We start from the raw sequence: 15,814 nt of genomic DNA, 5'->3' as shown, positions 1-15,814 counted from the left end.
GTAGTGTGTGATGTAAAGATGATAGATTGATTTAAATAGTTTGTAGTGTGTGATGTAAAGATAACAGATTCCTTAAATAGTTTGTAGTGTGTGATGTGAAGATGATAGATTGAATAGTTTGTAGTGTGTGATGTGAAGATGATAGATTGAATAGTTTGTAGTGTGTGATGTGAAGATGATAGATTGAATAGTTTGTAGTGTGTGATGTGAAGATGATAGATTGAATAGTTTGTAGTGTGTGATGTAAAGATGATAGATTGAATAGTTTGTAGTGTGTGATGTAAAGATGATAGATTGAATAGTTTGTAGTGTGTGATGTGAAGATGATAGATTGAATAGTTTGTAGTGTGTGATGTAAAGATGATAGATTGAATAGTTTGTAGTGTGTGATGTAAAGATGATAGATTGAATAGTTTGTAGTGTGTGATGTGAAGATGATAGATTGAATAGTTTGTAGTGTGTGATGTAAAGATGATAGATTGAATAGTTTGTAGTGTGTGATGTAAAGATGATAGATTGAATAGTTTGTAGTGTGTGATGTGAAGATGATAGATTGAATAGTTTGTAGTGTGTGATGTAAAGATGATAGATTGAATAGTTTGTAGTGTGTGATGTGAAGATGATAGATTGAATAGTTTGTAGTGTGTGATGTAAAGATGATAGATTGAATAGTTTGTAGTGTGTGATGTAAAGATGATAGATTGAATAGTTTGTAGTGTGTGATGTGAAGATGATAGATTGAATAGTTTGTAGTGTGTGATGTAAAGATGATAGATTGAATAGTTTGTAGTGTGTGATGTAAAGATAATAGATTGAATAGTTTGTAGTGTGTGATGTGAAGATAATAGATTGAATAGTTTGTAGTGTGTGATGTGAAGATAATAGATTGAATAGTTTGTAGTGTGTGATGTGAAGATGATAGATTGAATAGTTTGTAGTGTGTGATGTAAAGATGATAGATTGAATAGTTTGTAGTGTGTGATGTGAAGATGATAGATTGAATAGTTTGTAGTGTGTGATGTGAAGATGATAGATTGAATAGTTTGTAGTGTGTGATGTGAAGATGATAGATTGAATAGTTTGTAGTGTGTGATGTGAAGATGATAGATTGAATAGTTTGTAGTGTGTGATGTAAAGATGATAGATTGAATAGTTTGTAGTGTGTGATGTAAAGATGATAGATTGAATAGTTTGTAGTGTGTGATGTAAAGATAATAGATTGAATAGTTTGTAGTGTGATGTAAAGATGATAGATTCCTTGAATAGTTTGTAGTGTGTGATGTGAAGTTAATAGATTGAATAGTTTGTAGTGTGTGATGTGAAGATGATTCCTTGCATGTACTAGGACCTGGAGGCCAGGATCCGTGTGTTGGAAGAAGCCAAGAGTCAGCTGGAGTCAGACCTTGACGCCAGGAGCAGTGAGCTGCACACAGTGAGTCAGGAGCTGCAGGAAACCAAGGAACAGGCCCAGGAGAAGGAGCAAGAACTCACAGAGAGCAACGACACACTCAAGATGCAGCTGGAGCAAGTCAGGACAGAGAAGGACAATATTGAGGCTAGACTTGGTGGGTGCTCCTTTAATGTTCTTGTCACAAACTTTCTCCCTAATGGAGACTGTTTAACCCTTAAATAAAGGTTTTTTCATGCTACTGCCCAGTAACATCCAGATAATGTATAGTACATTTATTCAAATGTAGATCTAGTAACAGAAGTCTAGCTGGTAATGGGATTAAGAAGATGCACATATAAATTATTATCTTAACATGCTTTTGCTGTTGTTCATTCACAAACTATTAATTTTCTAAGATGGTTTTTTATTTAAGTTAAAAAAAAGTGTTTTAATTCTGGGCAATATAATTTTTAATTAACAAATTTTAAAATGACTGTAAATGCCTGTTGTTTAATTAGACTATAATTTAACTAATATAGTGATGCAAATATAAATCTAGCTTTACTGCCTATGCTGAATCTTGTCTCTAGCATTGTAAAGTATTTTTAATATCAAGTATATAATTAAGGTGCGGATTTTTAAAAAAAAGGTTTTCTAGGTTAGATATTATTATTACTTGTAAATTATTATGGTATTAGGTATAATAAGCTAAGAATATTTTTAGTTTAATGCTTTTTGTTTGAAATTTTTAAAGTTGCTGAAAATATTTTTCTCAACATATTGTTGAACAATGTGTCATTGTGTCATTCATTTTGTTTCACCTTATGGGAAATGAAAGCCATTTTTTTTGCCCGGACAGTAAATAGTTAAAAAAAGAAATCTTTCATTTCTGAATAAAGGTGAAAGATTAACAGAAGCTCAGAGCAAACTGGCAGAGACAGAGGCAGACAGAGACAGGCTGCAAGCAGAGCTGGACAAGCAGGTAACCACACTGACCAGTAGGTGTGAGCAGCTGGAGACACAGAAGAAAGAGTTGGAGGAAAGTTCTAAGGCAGCTATGGACAGACTGAGGAGACAGATTATAAGTGAGTGGCCAGTTGGGCAATGGTCAGGTTGCTGGTTATGGGTTTTTGTCAGTGTTCTATCTGTGAATGACAAGTAGCTGTCTGTCTAGTTAGACAGTGGCCTGGTATTTACTTTTTTCTTGTGAAGTATGGGCACCAGGGGTCATCACAGATAAATGATGTCACGTTTGTTTTATGATTTTTATCTTCCTCTCCCCCTTCCCACATAAAAGCCTGAATCCACATTTAAAAAGGTGTCACACCCCAGACATGTTTTTGTCTTTTAAAAACCAATATTGGTTGAGCATTGGTCTGACCACACTACCTGCTCATATGCTGAGGTCATAGAAACAGGTGAAAGTCTGAACGGCAACTTTTTCATTCACATCTTAAAAGTAGTCACACCTCAGCTGACATGTTTTTGTCTTTTAAAAACATCAGTTTTATTCTATGTTTTCTGAGCTCGAACCTCATTTGAATAATAAATAAAAAAATTATTAAGGCTAATGTCAAACTAATAATAATGAATTAGAACCAATCGCGTGTGTTGTGATTTCCCTCTTTGCATTTTCTTTGAGGGAAAATTAAAACATTTAACATTGACATGATGTGTTTTGAACCTATACCACCTACATGGTGACTATTACACTATCATCTAATTTGTTTTTATTCCTGTTTTTCTTTTTAACTAATTAATTTTGGTTTAGCCTTAATTCTAGTTTATCAGTATAAGTTTTGCTTCATTTTGATAGACTCATATTAATTTCAAGTGACGTCACTGTGAAAGTTTTAAATTTTTGTGAAAATAAAGTATTTGCCCTGAACTTTATAATTAAAGTTGCGTTTCTACAAATGAAAATGTCAATAAATTCATTATTGTCTTTAAATAAACTTGTGAATAAAATTTGGGGAACATTCTCTACATAGATATGCATTTTGCAGTTTTACTCATGGTGGAGGTGCTCTCATATAATGGAACAGACAAACAAACAAATAAATATACAAACTTGTAAACAATTTGAATTTTAGTGAATTAGGAACAAAGACTATAGAACTTTTTTGGTTCTTTGTTTAGATGAATACCATATGTGACAGGCTTAGAATGGGCGCAGCTACTAATTTATCGTACCATTTTATAACTACCAAACATGTCTCTACCCACTAGTTCCTATGCTACTATTGTATCAGTGTACATTTCATACAAAATAAAACATGTAAACAAATGGGACGCTGCTCTGATCTTACTCATGTTTACAAGCAATACCCCAAACAGATACATCAAACCTAACCATATAACATTTTCTTACCTGCACAGGTCGTAGTGTCCAAGAAGCAAGTGTGATGATCCAAGATGCCCTGGAGCAGGGAGATAACCCAACTCATGCCTCAAGTACTTGTACAGCAGGTTGGTTTTTAAATTAATATTTCAGCTGCATAAATTACCCCTAACCTGGTCTAGTTAAGATTTAGACCAACCCTTTACATTGGTGTATGTCTCCTTGTTGCCACAAAATTTTTAGACACCTTATTGATATTCTGCAGGCACAGCCCCAGATTAAAATAAAAACCATTGTGTACCATTTATTTGTGACCATATGGTCTTTTATGTTGATATAACATGTCTGGTTGATGTGCCATGTCTGTGGTTGATGTGCCATGTCTGTAGAAGATGTGCCATGTCTGTGGTGGATGTGCTATGTCTGTGGTTGATGTGCCATGTATGTAGTTGATGTGCCATGTCTGTGGTTGATGTGCCATGTCTGTGGTTGATGTGCCATGTCTGTGGTTGATGTGCCATGTCTGTGGTTGATGTGCCATGTCTGTGGTTGATGTGCCATGTCTGTGGTTGATGTGCCATGTCTGTGGTTGATGTGCCATGTCTGTGGTTGATGTGCCATGTCTGTGGTTGATATGCCATGTCTGTGGTTGATGTGTCGTGTCAGTGGTTGATGTGCCATGTCTGTGGTTGATATGCCATGTCTGTGGTTGATGTGTCGTGTCAGTGGTTGATGTGCCATGTCTGGTTGATGTGCCATGTCTGTGGTTGATGTGCCATGTCTGTGGTTGATGTGCCATGTCTGTGGTTGATGTGCCATGTCTGTGGTTGATGTGCCATGTCTGTGATTGATGTGCCATGTCTGGTTGATGTGCCATGTCTGTGGTTGATGTGCCATGTCTGTGGTTGATGTGCCATGTCTGTGGTTGATGTGCCATGTCTGTGGTTGGTGCAGTGTCAGTAGTAGATGTGCCATGTCTGTGGTTGATGTGCCATGTCTGTGGTTGATGTGCCATGTCTGTGGTTGATGTGCCATGTCTGTGGTTGATTTGCAGTGTCAGTAGTAGATGTGCCATGTCTGTGGTTGATGTGCCATGTCTGTGGTTGATGTGCCATGTCTGTGGTTGATGTGCCATGTCTGTGGTTGATGTGCCAAGTCTGTGGTTGATGTGCCATGTCTCTGGTTGATGTGCCATGTCTGTGGTTGATGTGCCATGTCTGTGGTTGATGTGCCATGTCTGTGATTGATGTGCCATGTCTGGTTGATGTGCCATGTCTGTGGTTGATGTGCCATGTCTGTGGTTGATGTGCAGTGTCAGTAGTAGATGTGCCATGTCTGTGGTTGATGTGCCATGTCTGTAGTTGATGTGCCATGTCTGTGATTGATGTGCCATGTCTGGTTGATGTGCCATGTCTGTGGTTGATGTGCCATGTCTGTGGTTGATGTGCAGTGTCAGTAGTAGATGTGCCATGTCTGTGGTTGATGTGCCATGTCTGTGGTTGATGTGCAGTGTCAGTAGTAGATGTGCCATGTCTGTGGTTGATGTGCCATGTCTGTGGTTGATGTGCAGTGTCAGTAGTAGATGTGCCATGTCTGTGGTTGATGTGCCATGTCTGTAGTTGATGTGCCATGTCTGTGATTGATGTGCCATGTCTGGTTGATGTGCCATGTCTGTGGTTGATGTGCCATGTCTGTGGTTGATGTGCAGTGTCAGTAGTAGATGTGCCATGTCTGTGGTTGATGTGCCATGTCTGTGGTTGATGTGCAGTGTCAGTAGTAGATGTGCCATGTCTGTGGTTGATGTGCCATGTCTGTGGTTGATGTGCCATGTCTGTGATTGATGTGCCATGTCTGGTTGATGTGCCATGTCTGGTTGATGTGCCATGTCTGTGGTTGATGTGCCATGTCTGTGGTTGATGTGCAGTGTCAGTAGTAGATGTGCCATGTCTGTGGTTGATGTGCCATGTCTGTGGTTGATGTGCCATGCCTGTGGTTGATGTGCCATGTCTGTGGTTGATGTGCAGTGTCAGTAGTAGATGTGCCATGTCTGTGGTTGATGTGCCTTGTCTGTAGTTGATGTGCCATGTCTGTGGTTGATGTGCCATGTCTGTGGTTGATGTGCAGTGTCAGTAGTAGATGTGCCATGTCTGTGGTTGATGTGCCATGTCTGTGGTTGATGTGCCTTGTCTGTAGTTGATGTGCCATGTCTGTGGTTGATGTGCCATGTCTGTGGTTGATGTGCCATGTCTGTGGTTGATGTGCCATGTCTGTGGTTGATGTGCCAAGTCTGTGGTTGATGTGCCATGCCTGTGGTTGATGTGCCATGCCTGTGGTTGATGTGCCATGCCTGTGGTTGATGTGCCATGTCTGTGGTTGATGTGCCAAGTCTGTAGTTATGTTTCTCTCAACAGAGTACCTCATCTCTAGAGCAGCTCCTGTCTTGTCTCGTCTGTCTTGCCTGGAATCTTCAGCAGCTGCCTACAGGCTGGACACAGCAGGTAACATCTGTCCCCCCCCCCCTCCCACACAGTTTTCATGTGATGGGAGTGTAATCACTTATGTCTCCTTGGTCAAATCATCCCCCCTACAGTTTTCATGTGATAGGAGAGAGACAGTGAAATCACAAACCTTGTAGATGTAAACTTGTTCCTCTGCTCTGGTACAGCTATAAACAAATCTCGTTGTACAGATCTGGATGCACTAGTAAGTTCCATCACAGAATTTGCTCACCATCTGTCTGACTGTGTCGTCCATGGGTTTGCAACCTCCCATGCTGCCCAGATAGAACCAGGAGAGGAGCTGTCCAATGCCTGCAGGCACTCAGGTCAACTGGGTATAGCACTACTGCAAGCTGTGGACTCAGGTCAGATTAAAGTCTTTGTAAAATTTGGTTTTAACATTTCTTTTCTAAACTGTGATACATCATCTTTTATATCTTATTCCATTCTAAATTGCTATTTACTTTATAAAATGTTAAAAAAATAATTTCTCTTTTAAACGGATAGAATAGACATGGTAAAAAAAGGATGGATAAAACTTACCATCCTACATGTAAATAAACTTAGCATCCTTTATGTATGCACTCAATAGAAGGTCATGTGGAAGGTGCTGCCAAAGTGGCCAGGGATAGTCTGGAGCATCTGATCAAACTGGCAGAGGAGCTTGTGCCTAAGATGGAGGATGTGAAGGCTGAAGAGATAGGAGATATGCTGGAGAATGAGATGCAAGGGATGACTGCGGCTATTGAGGCAGCAGCTGCTAAGATTCAAGTAACTGGTTACACTTGTTTAATGACAGCACTAGCACATAACTAACTTAACTGGTTACAGTTGTTTAATGACAGCACTAGCACATAACTAACTTAACAGTTTACAGTTGTTAAATGACAGCACTAGCACACAACTAACTGGTTACAGTTGTTTAATGACAGCACTAGCACACAACTAACAGGTTACAGTTGTTTAATGACAGCACTAGCACACAACTAACTTAACTGGTTACAGTTGTTTAATGACAGCACTAGCACACAACTAACAGGTTACAGTTGTTTAATGACAGCACTAGCACACAACTAACAGGTTACAGTTGTTTAATGACAGCACTAGCACACAACTAACTTAACTGGTTACAGTTGTTAAATGACAGCACTAGCACACAACTAACTGGTTACAGTTGTTTAATGACAGCACTAGCACACAACTAACAGGTTACAGTTGTTTAATGACAGCACTAGCACACAACTAACAGGTTACAGTTGTTAAATGACAGCACTAGCACACAACTAACTGGTTACAGTTGTTTAATGACAGCACTAGCACACAACTAACTGGTTACAGTTGTTTAATGACAGCACTAGCACACAACTAACAAGTTACAGTTGTTTAATGACAGCACTAGCACACAACTAACTGGTTACAGTTGTTTAATGACAGCACTAGCACATAACTAACTTAACAGGTTACAGTTGTTTAATGACAGCACTAGCACACAACTAACTGGTTACAGTTGTTTAATGACAGCACTAGCACATAACTAACAGGTTACAGTTGTTTAATGACAGCACTAGCACACAACTAACTGGTTACAGTTGTTTAATGACAGCACTAGCACACAACTAACTGGTTACAGTTGTTTAATGACAGCACTAGCACACAACTAACAGGTTACAGTTGTTTAATAACAACACTAGCACACAACTAACAAGTTACAGTTGTTTAATGACAACACTAGCACACAACTAACTGGTTACAGTTGTTTAATGACAGCACTAGCACATAAGTAACTGGTTACAGTTGTTTAATGACAACACTAGCACACAACTAACTGGTTACAGTTGTTTAATGACAGCACTAGCACATAACTAACTGGTTACAGTTGTTTAATGACAGCACTAGCACACAACTAACAGGTTACAGTTGTTTAATGACAGCACTAGCACACAACTAACAGGTTACAGTTGTTTAATGACAGCACTAGCACACAACTAACTGGTTACAGTTGTTTAATGACAGCACTAGCACATAACTAACTTAACAGGTTACAGTTGTTTAATGACAGCACTAGCACACAACTAACTGGTTACAGTTGTTTAATGACAGCACTAGCACATAACTAACAGGTTACAGTTGTTTAATGACAGCACTAGCACACAACTAACTGGTTACAGTTGTTTAATGACAGCACTAGCACACAACTAACTGGTTACAGTTGTTTAATGACAGCACTAGCACACAACTAACAGGTTACAGTTGTTTAATAACAACACTAGCACACAACTAACAAGTTACAGTTGTTTAATGACAACACTAGCACACAACTAACTGGTTACAGTTGTTTAATGACAGAACTAGCACATAAGTAACTGGTTACAGTTGTTTAATGACAACACTAGCACACAACTAACTGGTTACAGTTGTTTAATGACAGCACTAGCACATAACTAACTGGTTACAGTTGTTTAATGACAGCACTAGCACACAACTAACAGGTTACAGTTGTTTAATGACAGCACTAGCACACAACTAACTTAACTGGTTACAGTTGTTTAATGACAGCACTAGCACACAACTAACTGGTTACAGTTGTTTAATGACAGCACTAGCACATAACTAACTTAACAGGTTACAGTTGTTTAATGACAGCACTAGCACACAACTAACTGGTTACAGTTGTTTAATGACAGCACTAGCACATAACTAACTGGTTACAGTTGTTTAATGACAGCACTAGCACACAACTAACTGGTTACAGTTGTCTAATGACAGCACTAGCACACAACTAACTGGTTACAGTTGTTTAATGACAGCACTAGCACACAACTAACTTAACTGGTTACAGTTGTTTAATGACAGCACTAGCACATAACTAACTGGTTACAGTTGTTTAATGACAGCACTAGCACACAACTAACTGGTTAAAATTAGTTTTGATCTACACTTAAAACTATGTTGTAGGATATGCTCCACAAAACAAGGGAAGACAAGACAGGTGTCAACCTGGAGGTGAATGAGAATATTCTGGGGTCTTGTACAGAACTCATGAAGGTAACATAAACCCAGCACTTTTCATAGACTGATGTGATTCAAGTATATCATCTACCAGAGATGAGTGTAAAAAATTTTTATCCACTGTAAAATATTTTGTTTGTCTCCAGGCTATCAAGGTTCTAGTAGAAAAGTCCAGAGATCTACAAAAGGAAATAGTTTCTTGTGGTAGGGTGAGTAGAACAGTCATTGTTTCTATTCTAACAGCTCATAATGATGGATGGTCAAATTGATCGAAACTAACATCATAAACCTTACTTTACCCAAAGTCAGAAGACAAAAACAGAAATTATTGAAAACCATATGATTTTAAAGATATTCTTTTGAGTTTGATGTTGCTTTGACATGAAAGAAAAATAAAATTATTAAAAAAATTGTTACCATGTTACTAATTGAAAGATATTTGTTCCCCACAGACTGCTGTAAGTTTGTATTTCCTTACCTCTCATTCCTTTCTTCCTAAGCCACCCAATAGCCACATTATTTAGAAGCAAATTGTTCTGTTTTATTTTATACTTCGCTAATAAAAATTTAATTAAATATATTTAGGGTAAATTGTTGAGAATGAGTGGTAGGGATGGAGGCATTTCATTTTAAAAAATAGAATAATGTGACTTCATAAATTTAGTATGCCGTCTATTGGGATTTAGAAAGAGTAACATTAAGAATTACATGGCTTGAATAATCTTATGTCACTTTTAATTATTGCATTGTAGTAAAGCTAATCCTATTTCACATACAATATTTTTTAGCCTTGGTAGACTCATTTTAATTCCAGCTTCTGTAGCTGTACACATTTTCATTGAAATATTTCAAATTTCGCCTGACCAGTTTAATTTCCAGCATTTTTAGTTGCTAAAAAAGTTGAACTAATTTAGCTCAGTCAAACCACTGGTCAACTGAAATATTTTTATCCTAGTCACTGTTACTAGTCTACAGCAGGAATTATTTTACCAGATAACGCCAAAGAATGTTGTAAATTGTGTTAACCAATATTGATTTTAGAGAATATTAATTTTTAATACAACTTTCATTTATTTTATTTTTTAACATATTTTTTAATATCTTAAATATCTTTTAGAAAATAGATTTGCATTCATTTTCTTTATCCTTTGCATAAAGAAATAGTATAGAAAATGAGCTAACAGATATTAATAATTTATATCTATAAAAAAGATATGTAGCACGGAGAAATTATTCAATATATCAAACCATTTGTGTGTCAAGTAAATTATTTCATAATTATTTTTATATAATTTAACAATATTAGGTCTCAAGAATTATTTGTACTCATTTCTAGTTAATCAAGTGAATGACATGAATCATTTGTACTTATGAGTTATCTTCTCCCCAGGGGACAGCATCAGCCACAGATTTCTACAAGAAAAATCACAGGTGGACAGAAGGCTTGCTGTCTGCTGCTAAAGCTGTTGGTTGGGGAGCTACCACTTTACTGTAAGTCATCCTAACTTGGCTCATGTCCCCTTTGTATGATTGTACCATCAAGTCATCTGCAAGTTTTTTTTTAAATTTCTTTTCTACCAGGGACACAGCAGATAGAGTGGTGAGTGGCAAGGGCAAGTTTGAGGAGATCATGGCTTGTGCCCACGAAATAGCTGCCAGTACGGCACAGCTTGTTGTGTCTTCTAAGGTCAAGGCTGACAGGGACAGCAAGCTGTTGGCCCAGTTGTCTTCTGCCTCTAAGGGAGTTAACCAGGCCACTGGAAATGTTGTGGCATCAGCCAAGGCTGCTGCTGAGATTGTAGAAGACCAAAGTAGGTCATTTTAGCTCTCATCTATTTAAATAGATCATTTTAACTTTTTCTTTGATAACTTTGAGGAAGCACCATTTTAAGAAAACATTTTACACTGAAAGAATGAGCTTATCTGGCTGTAGTTCTGTGCTGGTACACTAGGCACTTAACACAACTTTCTCTGTTTCTTATCTTGTGTTTAGGTAGGACATTTTTCAATATATTTTTGCATAACTATGATAGTTTCGCTATTCTGTCTGTCCATCCATCAGGAACGCTCTAGAGAAAACGCAAGCAAAATAAAAACTTCCCTAGTCAATCAGAAAATGAAGCAAAATATTTTCAGTTCTAAAGCCAGAAAATGTACACACAAAAAAATGACGTCATTGATTCTAGAGTAAACATTGGATTAAAAAGCCAATGCCGACAAAATGAATAATAATGATGTCATCAATACTTGAACGAAATACAATTTATATAGAAAATATATACATTTACCAGTGTCAGGCCTCCCTGGTAATAGAAGTAGTGTCTACCTTTAGTGTGTATGATCTACAAATGCGACCAGGGTTTCTTTCACACATTTTTCTCCCCGGGGGGTCATCATCATTCCTTTGTGGCCCCTGGGGAGCAAGGGGCTGCAACCACACATCTCCATCGGACTCAGTTTTGGGCTGCCCCCTTTATCTGTGCCCATGTGAGCCCAGCTGTTTTCGCCTGTTCTTCAACCGTTCTTCCCCATGTCTTCCTTGGCTGGCCCACCCTTCTTTTTCCCTGGGGATTCCATTCCAAAGCATGTTTTGCGATGTTTTCTTTTTCCTTTCTTAATGTGTGTCCGATACATCCCCATTTTCGGGCCTTGATATCTGTCTCTATTTGCTGTTGCTTTAAAGTTTGCCATAGGTCTCTCCCGGGGGGTAGGGGTGGTTAAAGTATTTCTATATTAATTATGTGACGTTATTGGGGTGGTAGACATTCTGCGGGGGGCAAGGCTCCCTTATGACTTGCCTGATAGAAACTCTGAATGTAACATTTGGTCAAGTTTTAAAAAAATATAACCAGGTGAAAATGATGGTTTAGTGGTAGAGAAAGTGACCATAGGTTAACAGGGAACGTCTAGCTAGCACCTTGTATGTAATCACCCTGTGTTTGTGTCTCTTTCAGATCTAGCTAGCACCTTGTATGTAATCTCCCTGTGTTTGTGTCTCTTTCAGATCTGATGGACTTCTCCTCAATGTCCCTTCACCAGATCAAGAAGACAGAGATGCAGTGCCAGGTTAGATCAGATCACTCATCCATACAGGCTAAATTACATGTGTAGGATGTCTGGGGGTGCTGTAGGATGTCTGGGGGTGCTGTAGGATGTCTGTCTGGGGGTGCTGTGGGATGTCTGTCTGGGGGTGCTGTAGGATGTCTGTCTGGGGGTGCTGTGGGATGTCTGTCTGGGGGTGCTGTAGGATGTCTGTCTGGGGGTGCTGTGGGATGTCTGTCTGGGGGTGCTGTAGGATGTCTGTCTGGGGGTGCTGTAGGATGTCTGTCTGGGGGTGCTGTAGGATGTCTGTCTGGGGGTGCTGTAGGATGTCTGTCTGGGGGTGCTGTAGGATGTCTGTCTGGGGGTGCTGTAGGATGTCTGTCTGGGGGTGCTGTAGGATGTCTGTCTGGGGGTGCTGTAGGATGTCTGTCTGGGGGTGCTGTAGGATGTCTGTCTGGGGGTGCTGTAGGATGTCTGTCTGGGGGTGCTGTAGGATGTCTGTCTGGGGGTGCTGTAGGATGTCTGTCTGGGGGTGCTGTAGGATGTCTGTCTGGGGGTGCTGTAGGATGTCTGTCTGGGGGTGCTGTAGGATGTCTGTCTGGGGGTGCTGTAGGATGTCTGTCTGGGGGTGCTGTAGGATGTCTGTCTGGGGGTGCTGTAGGATGTCTGTCTGGGGGTGCTGTAGGATGTCTGTCTGGGGGTGCTGTAGGATGTCTGTCTGGGGGTGCTGTAGGATGTCTGGGGGTGCTGTAGGATGTCTGTCTGGGGGTGCTGTAGGATGTCTGTCTGGGGGTGCTGTAGGATGTCTGTCTGGGGGTGCTGTAGGATGTCTGTCTGGGGGTGCTGTAGGATGTCTGTCTGAGGGTGCTGTAGGATGTCTGTCTGGGGGTGCTGTGGGATGTCTGTCTGGGGGTGCTGTAGGATGTCTGTCTGGGGTTGCTGTAGGATGTCTGTCTGGGGTGCTGTAGGATGTCTGTCTGGGGTTGCTGTAGGATGTCTGTCTGGGGGTGCTGTAGGATGTCTGTCTGGGGGTGCTGTAGGATGTCTGTCTGGGGTGCTGTGGGATGTCTGTCTGGGGTTGCTGTGGGATGTCTGTCTGGGGATGCTGTAGGATGTCTGTCTGGGATGCTGTGGGATGTCTGTCTGGGGGTGCTGTGGGATGTCTGTCTGGGGGTGCTGTGGGATGTCTGTCTGGGGGAGCTGTAGGATGTCTGTCTGGGGTCGCTGTAGGATGTCTGTCTGGGGGTGCTGTAGGATGTCTGTCTGGGGTTGCTGTGGGATGTCTGGGGGTGCTGTAGGATGTCTGTCTGGGGATGCTGTAGGATGTCTGTCTGGGATGCTGTAGGATGTCTGTCTGGGGTGCTGTAGGATGTCTGTCTGGGGGTGCTGTAGGATGTCTGTCTGGGGATGCTGTAGGATGTCTGTCTGGGATGCTGTAGGATGTCTGTCTGGGGGTGCTGTAGGATGTCTGTCTGGGGGTGCTGTGGGATGTCTGTCTGGGGGTGCTGTAGGATGTCTGTCTGGGGGTGCTGTAGGATGTCTGTCTGGGGGTGCTGTAGGATGTCTGGGGGTGCTGTAGGATGTCTGTCTGGGGGTGCTGTAGGATGTCTGTCTGGGGGTGCTGTGGGATGTCTGTCTGGGGGTGCTGTGGGATGTCTGTCTGAGGGTGCTGTAGGATGTCTGTCTGGGGATGCTGTAGGATGTCTGTCTGGGGGTGCTGTAGGATGTCTGTCTGGGGGTGCTGTGGGATGTCTGTCTGAGGGTGCTGTAGGATGTAGGAGTTGATACATTTCCAGCTATTGTAAACATAATGCATTGCTACCAGCTATTAGTTTAGTGTTATTCCCATTTGGGATAAAAGTTTATTAGCTACCCATGTAGAGTGGAGAAATCAAACTTTTTTTTCTAGATCAGAGTGATGGAGCTTGAATCTAATCTAGAAAAAGAAAGAAAGAAGTTGGGAGAGTTAAGGAAACAACATTACAGTTTAGCTGGTGAGGCTGAGGGCTGGGAGGTTGATCAGGTACGTTGGTATAACAACTTTACAGGTAGCTTGTTTGTATCAGGTACGTTGGTATAGTATGTGGTGGTCACACAACTTTACAGGTAGCTTGTTTGTATCAGGTACGTTGGTATAGTATGTGGTGGTCACACAACTTTACAGGTAGGTTGGTAGAGCATCAACTTTACAGGTAGGTTGTTTGTATCAGGTACGTTGGTATAGTATGTGGTGGTCACACAACTTTACAGGTAGGTTGGTAGAGCATCAACTTTACAGGTAGCTTGTTTGTATCAGGTACGTTGGTATAGTATGTGGTGGTCACACAACTTTACAGGTAGGTTGGTAGAGCATCAACTTTACAGGTAGCTTGTTTGTATCAGGTACGTTGGTATAGTATGTGGTGGTCACACAACTTTACAGGTAGGTTGGTAGAGCATCAACTTTACAGGTAGCTTGTTTGTATCAGGTACGTTGGTATAGTATGTGGTGGTCACACAACTTTACAGGTAGGTTGGTAGAGCATCAACTTTACAGGTAGGTTGTTTGTATCAGGTACGTTGGTAGAACATCAACTTTACAGGTAGGTTGGTATAGCATCAACTTTACAAGTAGGTTGTTTGTATAAGGTACGTTGGTAGAACATCACTTTACAGGTAGGTTGGTATAGCATCAACTTTACAAGTAGGTTGTTTGTATAAGGTACGTTGGTAGAACATCAACTTTACAGGTAGGTTGTTTGTATCAGGTAGGTTGGTATAGCATCCACTTTACAGGTAGGTTGGTATAGCATCAACTTTACAAGTAGGTTGGTATAGCATCCACTTTACAGGTAGGTTGGTAGAGCATCAACTTAACAGGTAGGTTGTTTGTATCAGGTAGGTTGGTATAGCATCCACTTTACAGGTAGGTTGGTATAGCATCAACTTTACAGGTAGGTTGGTATAGCATCCACTTTACAGGTAGGTTGGTAGAGCATCAACTTAACAGGTAGGTTGTTTGTATCAGGTAGGTTGGTATAGTATGTGATGGTCACACAACTTTACACGTAGGTTGTTTGTATCAGGTAGGTTGGTATAGCATCAACTTTACAAGTAGGTTGGTATAGCATCCACTTTACAGGTAGGTTGGTAGAGCATCAACTTAACAGGTAGGTTGTTTGTATCAGGTAGGTTGGTATAGCATCCACTTTACAGGTAGGTTGGTATAGCATCAACTTTACAGGTAGGTTGGTATAGCATCCACTTTACAGGTAGGTTGGTAGAGCATCAACTTAACAGGTAGGTTGTTTGTATCAGGTAGGTTGGTATAGTATGTGATGGTCACACAACTTTACACGTAGGTTGTTTGTATCAGGTAGGTTGGTATAGCATCCACTTTACAGGTAGGTTGGTAGAGCATCAACTTTACAGGTATGTTGTTTGTATCAGGTAGGTTGGTATAGTATGTGATGGTCACACAACTTTACAAGTAGGTTGGATCTAAGATGTAAACACAGCGTATGCACAAGATTTCAATCAACTTTCAGCCAAATA

General features: G+C 40.5%; 1 protein-coding gene across 3 annotated transcripts in view; it reads left to right on the top strand.

Annotated features, from left to right (window-relative positions):
• The window catches only part of LOC131952977 (huntingtin-interacting protein 1), a 53,897-nt gene that overhangs the window by 32,589 nt on the left and 5,494 nt on the right, over positions 1-15,814 (top strand). For all 3 annotated transcript variants that reach the window (XM_059315943.1, XM_059315942.1, XM_059315940.1), the window contains exons 18-29: positions 1,346-1,565; positions 2,290-2,475; positions 3,770-3,859; positions 6,143-6,229; positions 6,421-6,594; positions 6,822-7,000; positions 9,185-9,274; positions 9,385-9,447; positions 10,629-10,729; positions 10,820-11,049; positions 12,243-12,304; positions 14,190-14,303. In XM_059315943.1, coding sequence (XP_059171926.1) covers positions 1,346-1,565; positions 2,290-2,475; positions 3,770-3,859; positions 6,143-6,229; positions 6,421-6,594; positions 6,822-7,000; positions 9,185-9,274; positions 9,385-9,447; positions 10,629-10,729; positions 10,820-11,049; positions 12,243-12,304; positions 14,190-14,303 — 1,596 coding nt within the window. The remainder of the gene's footprint in view (positions 1-1,345; positions 1,566-2,289; positions 2,476-3,769; positions 3,860-6,142; positions 6,230-6,420; positions 6,595-6,821; positions 7,001-9,184; positions 9,275-9,384; positions 9,448-10,628; positions 10,730-10,819; positions 11,050-12,242; positions 12,305-14,189; positions 14,304-15,814) is intronic.

This window comes from Physella acuta, unplaced genomic scaffold (assembly GCF_028476545.2).
Source record: "Physella acuta isolate Inbredline_101_S28 unplaced genomic scaffold, ASM2847654v3 ptg000897l, whole genome shotgun sequence".
In the NCBI taxonomy this organism is placed as follows: domain Eukaryota; kingdom Metazoa; phylum Mollusca; class Gastropoda; family Physidae; genus Physella; species Physella acuta.
This window is presented reverse-complemented; position numbering and strand designations above follow the sequence as displayed.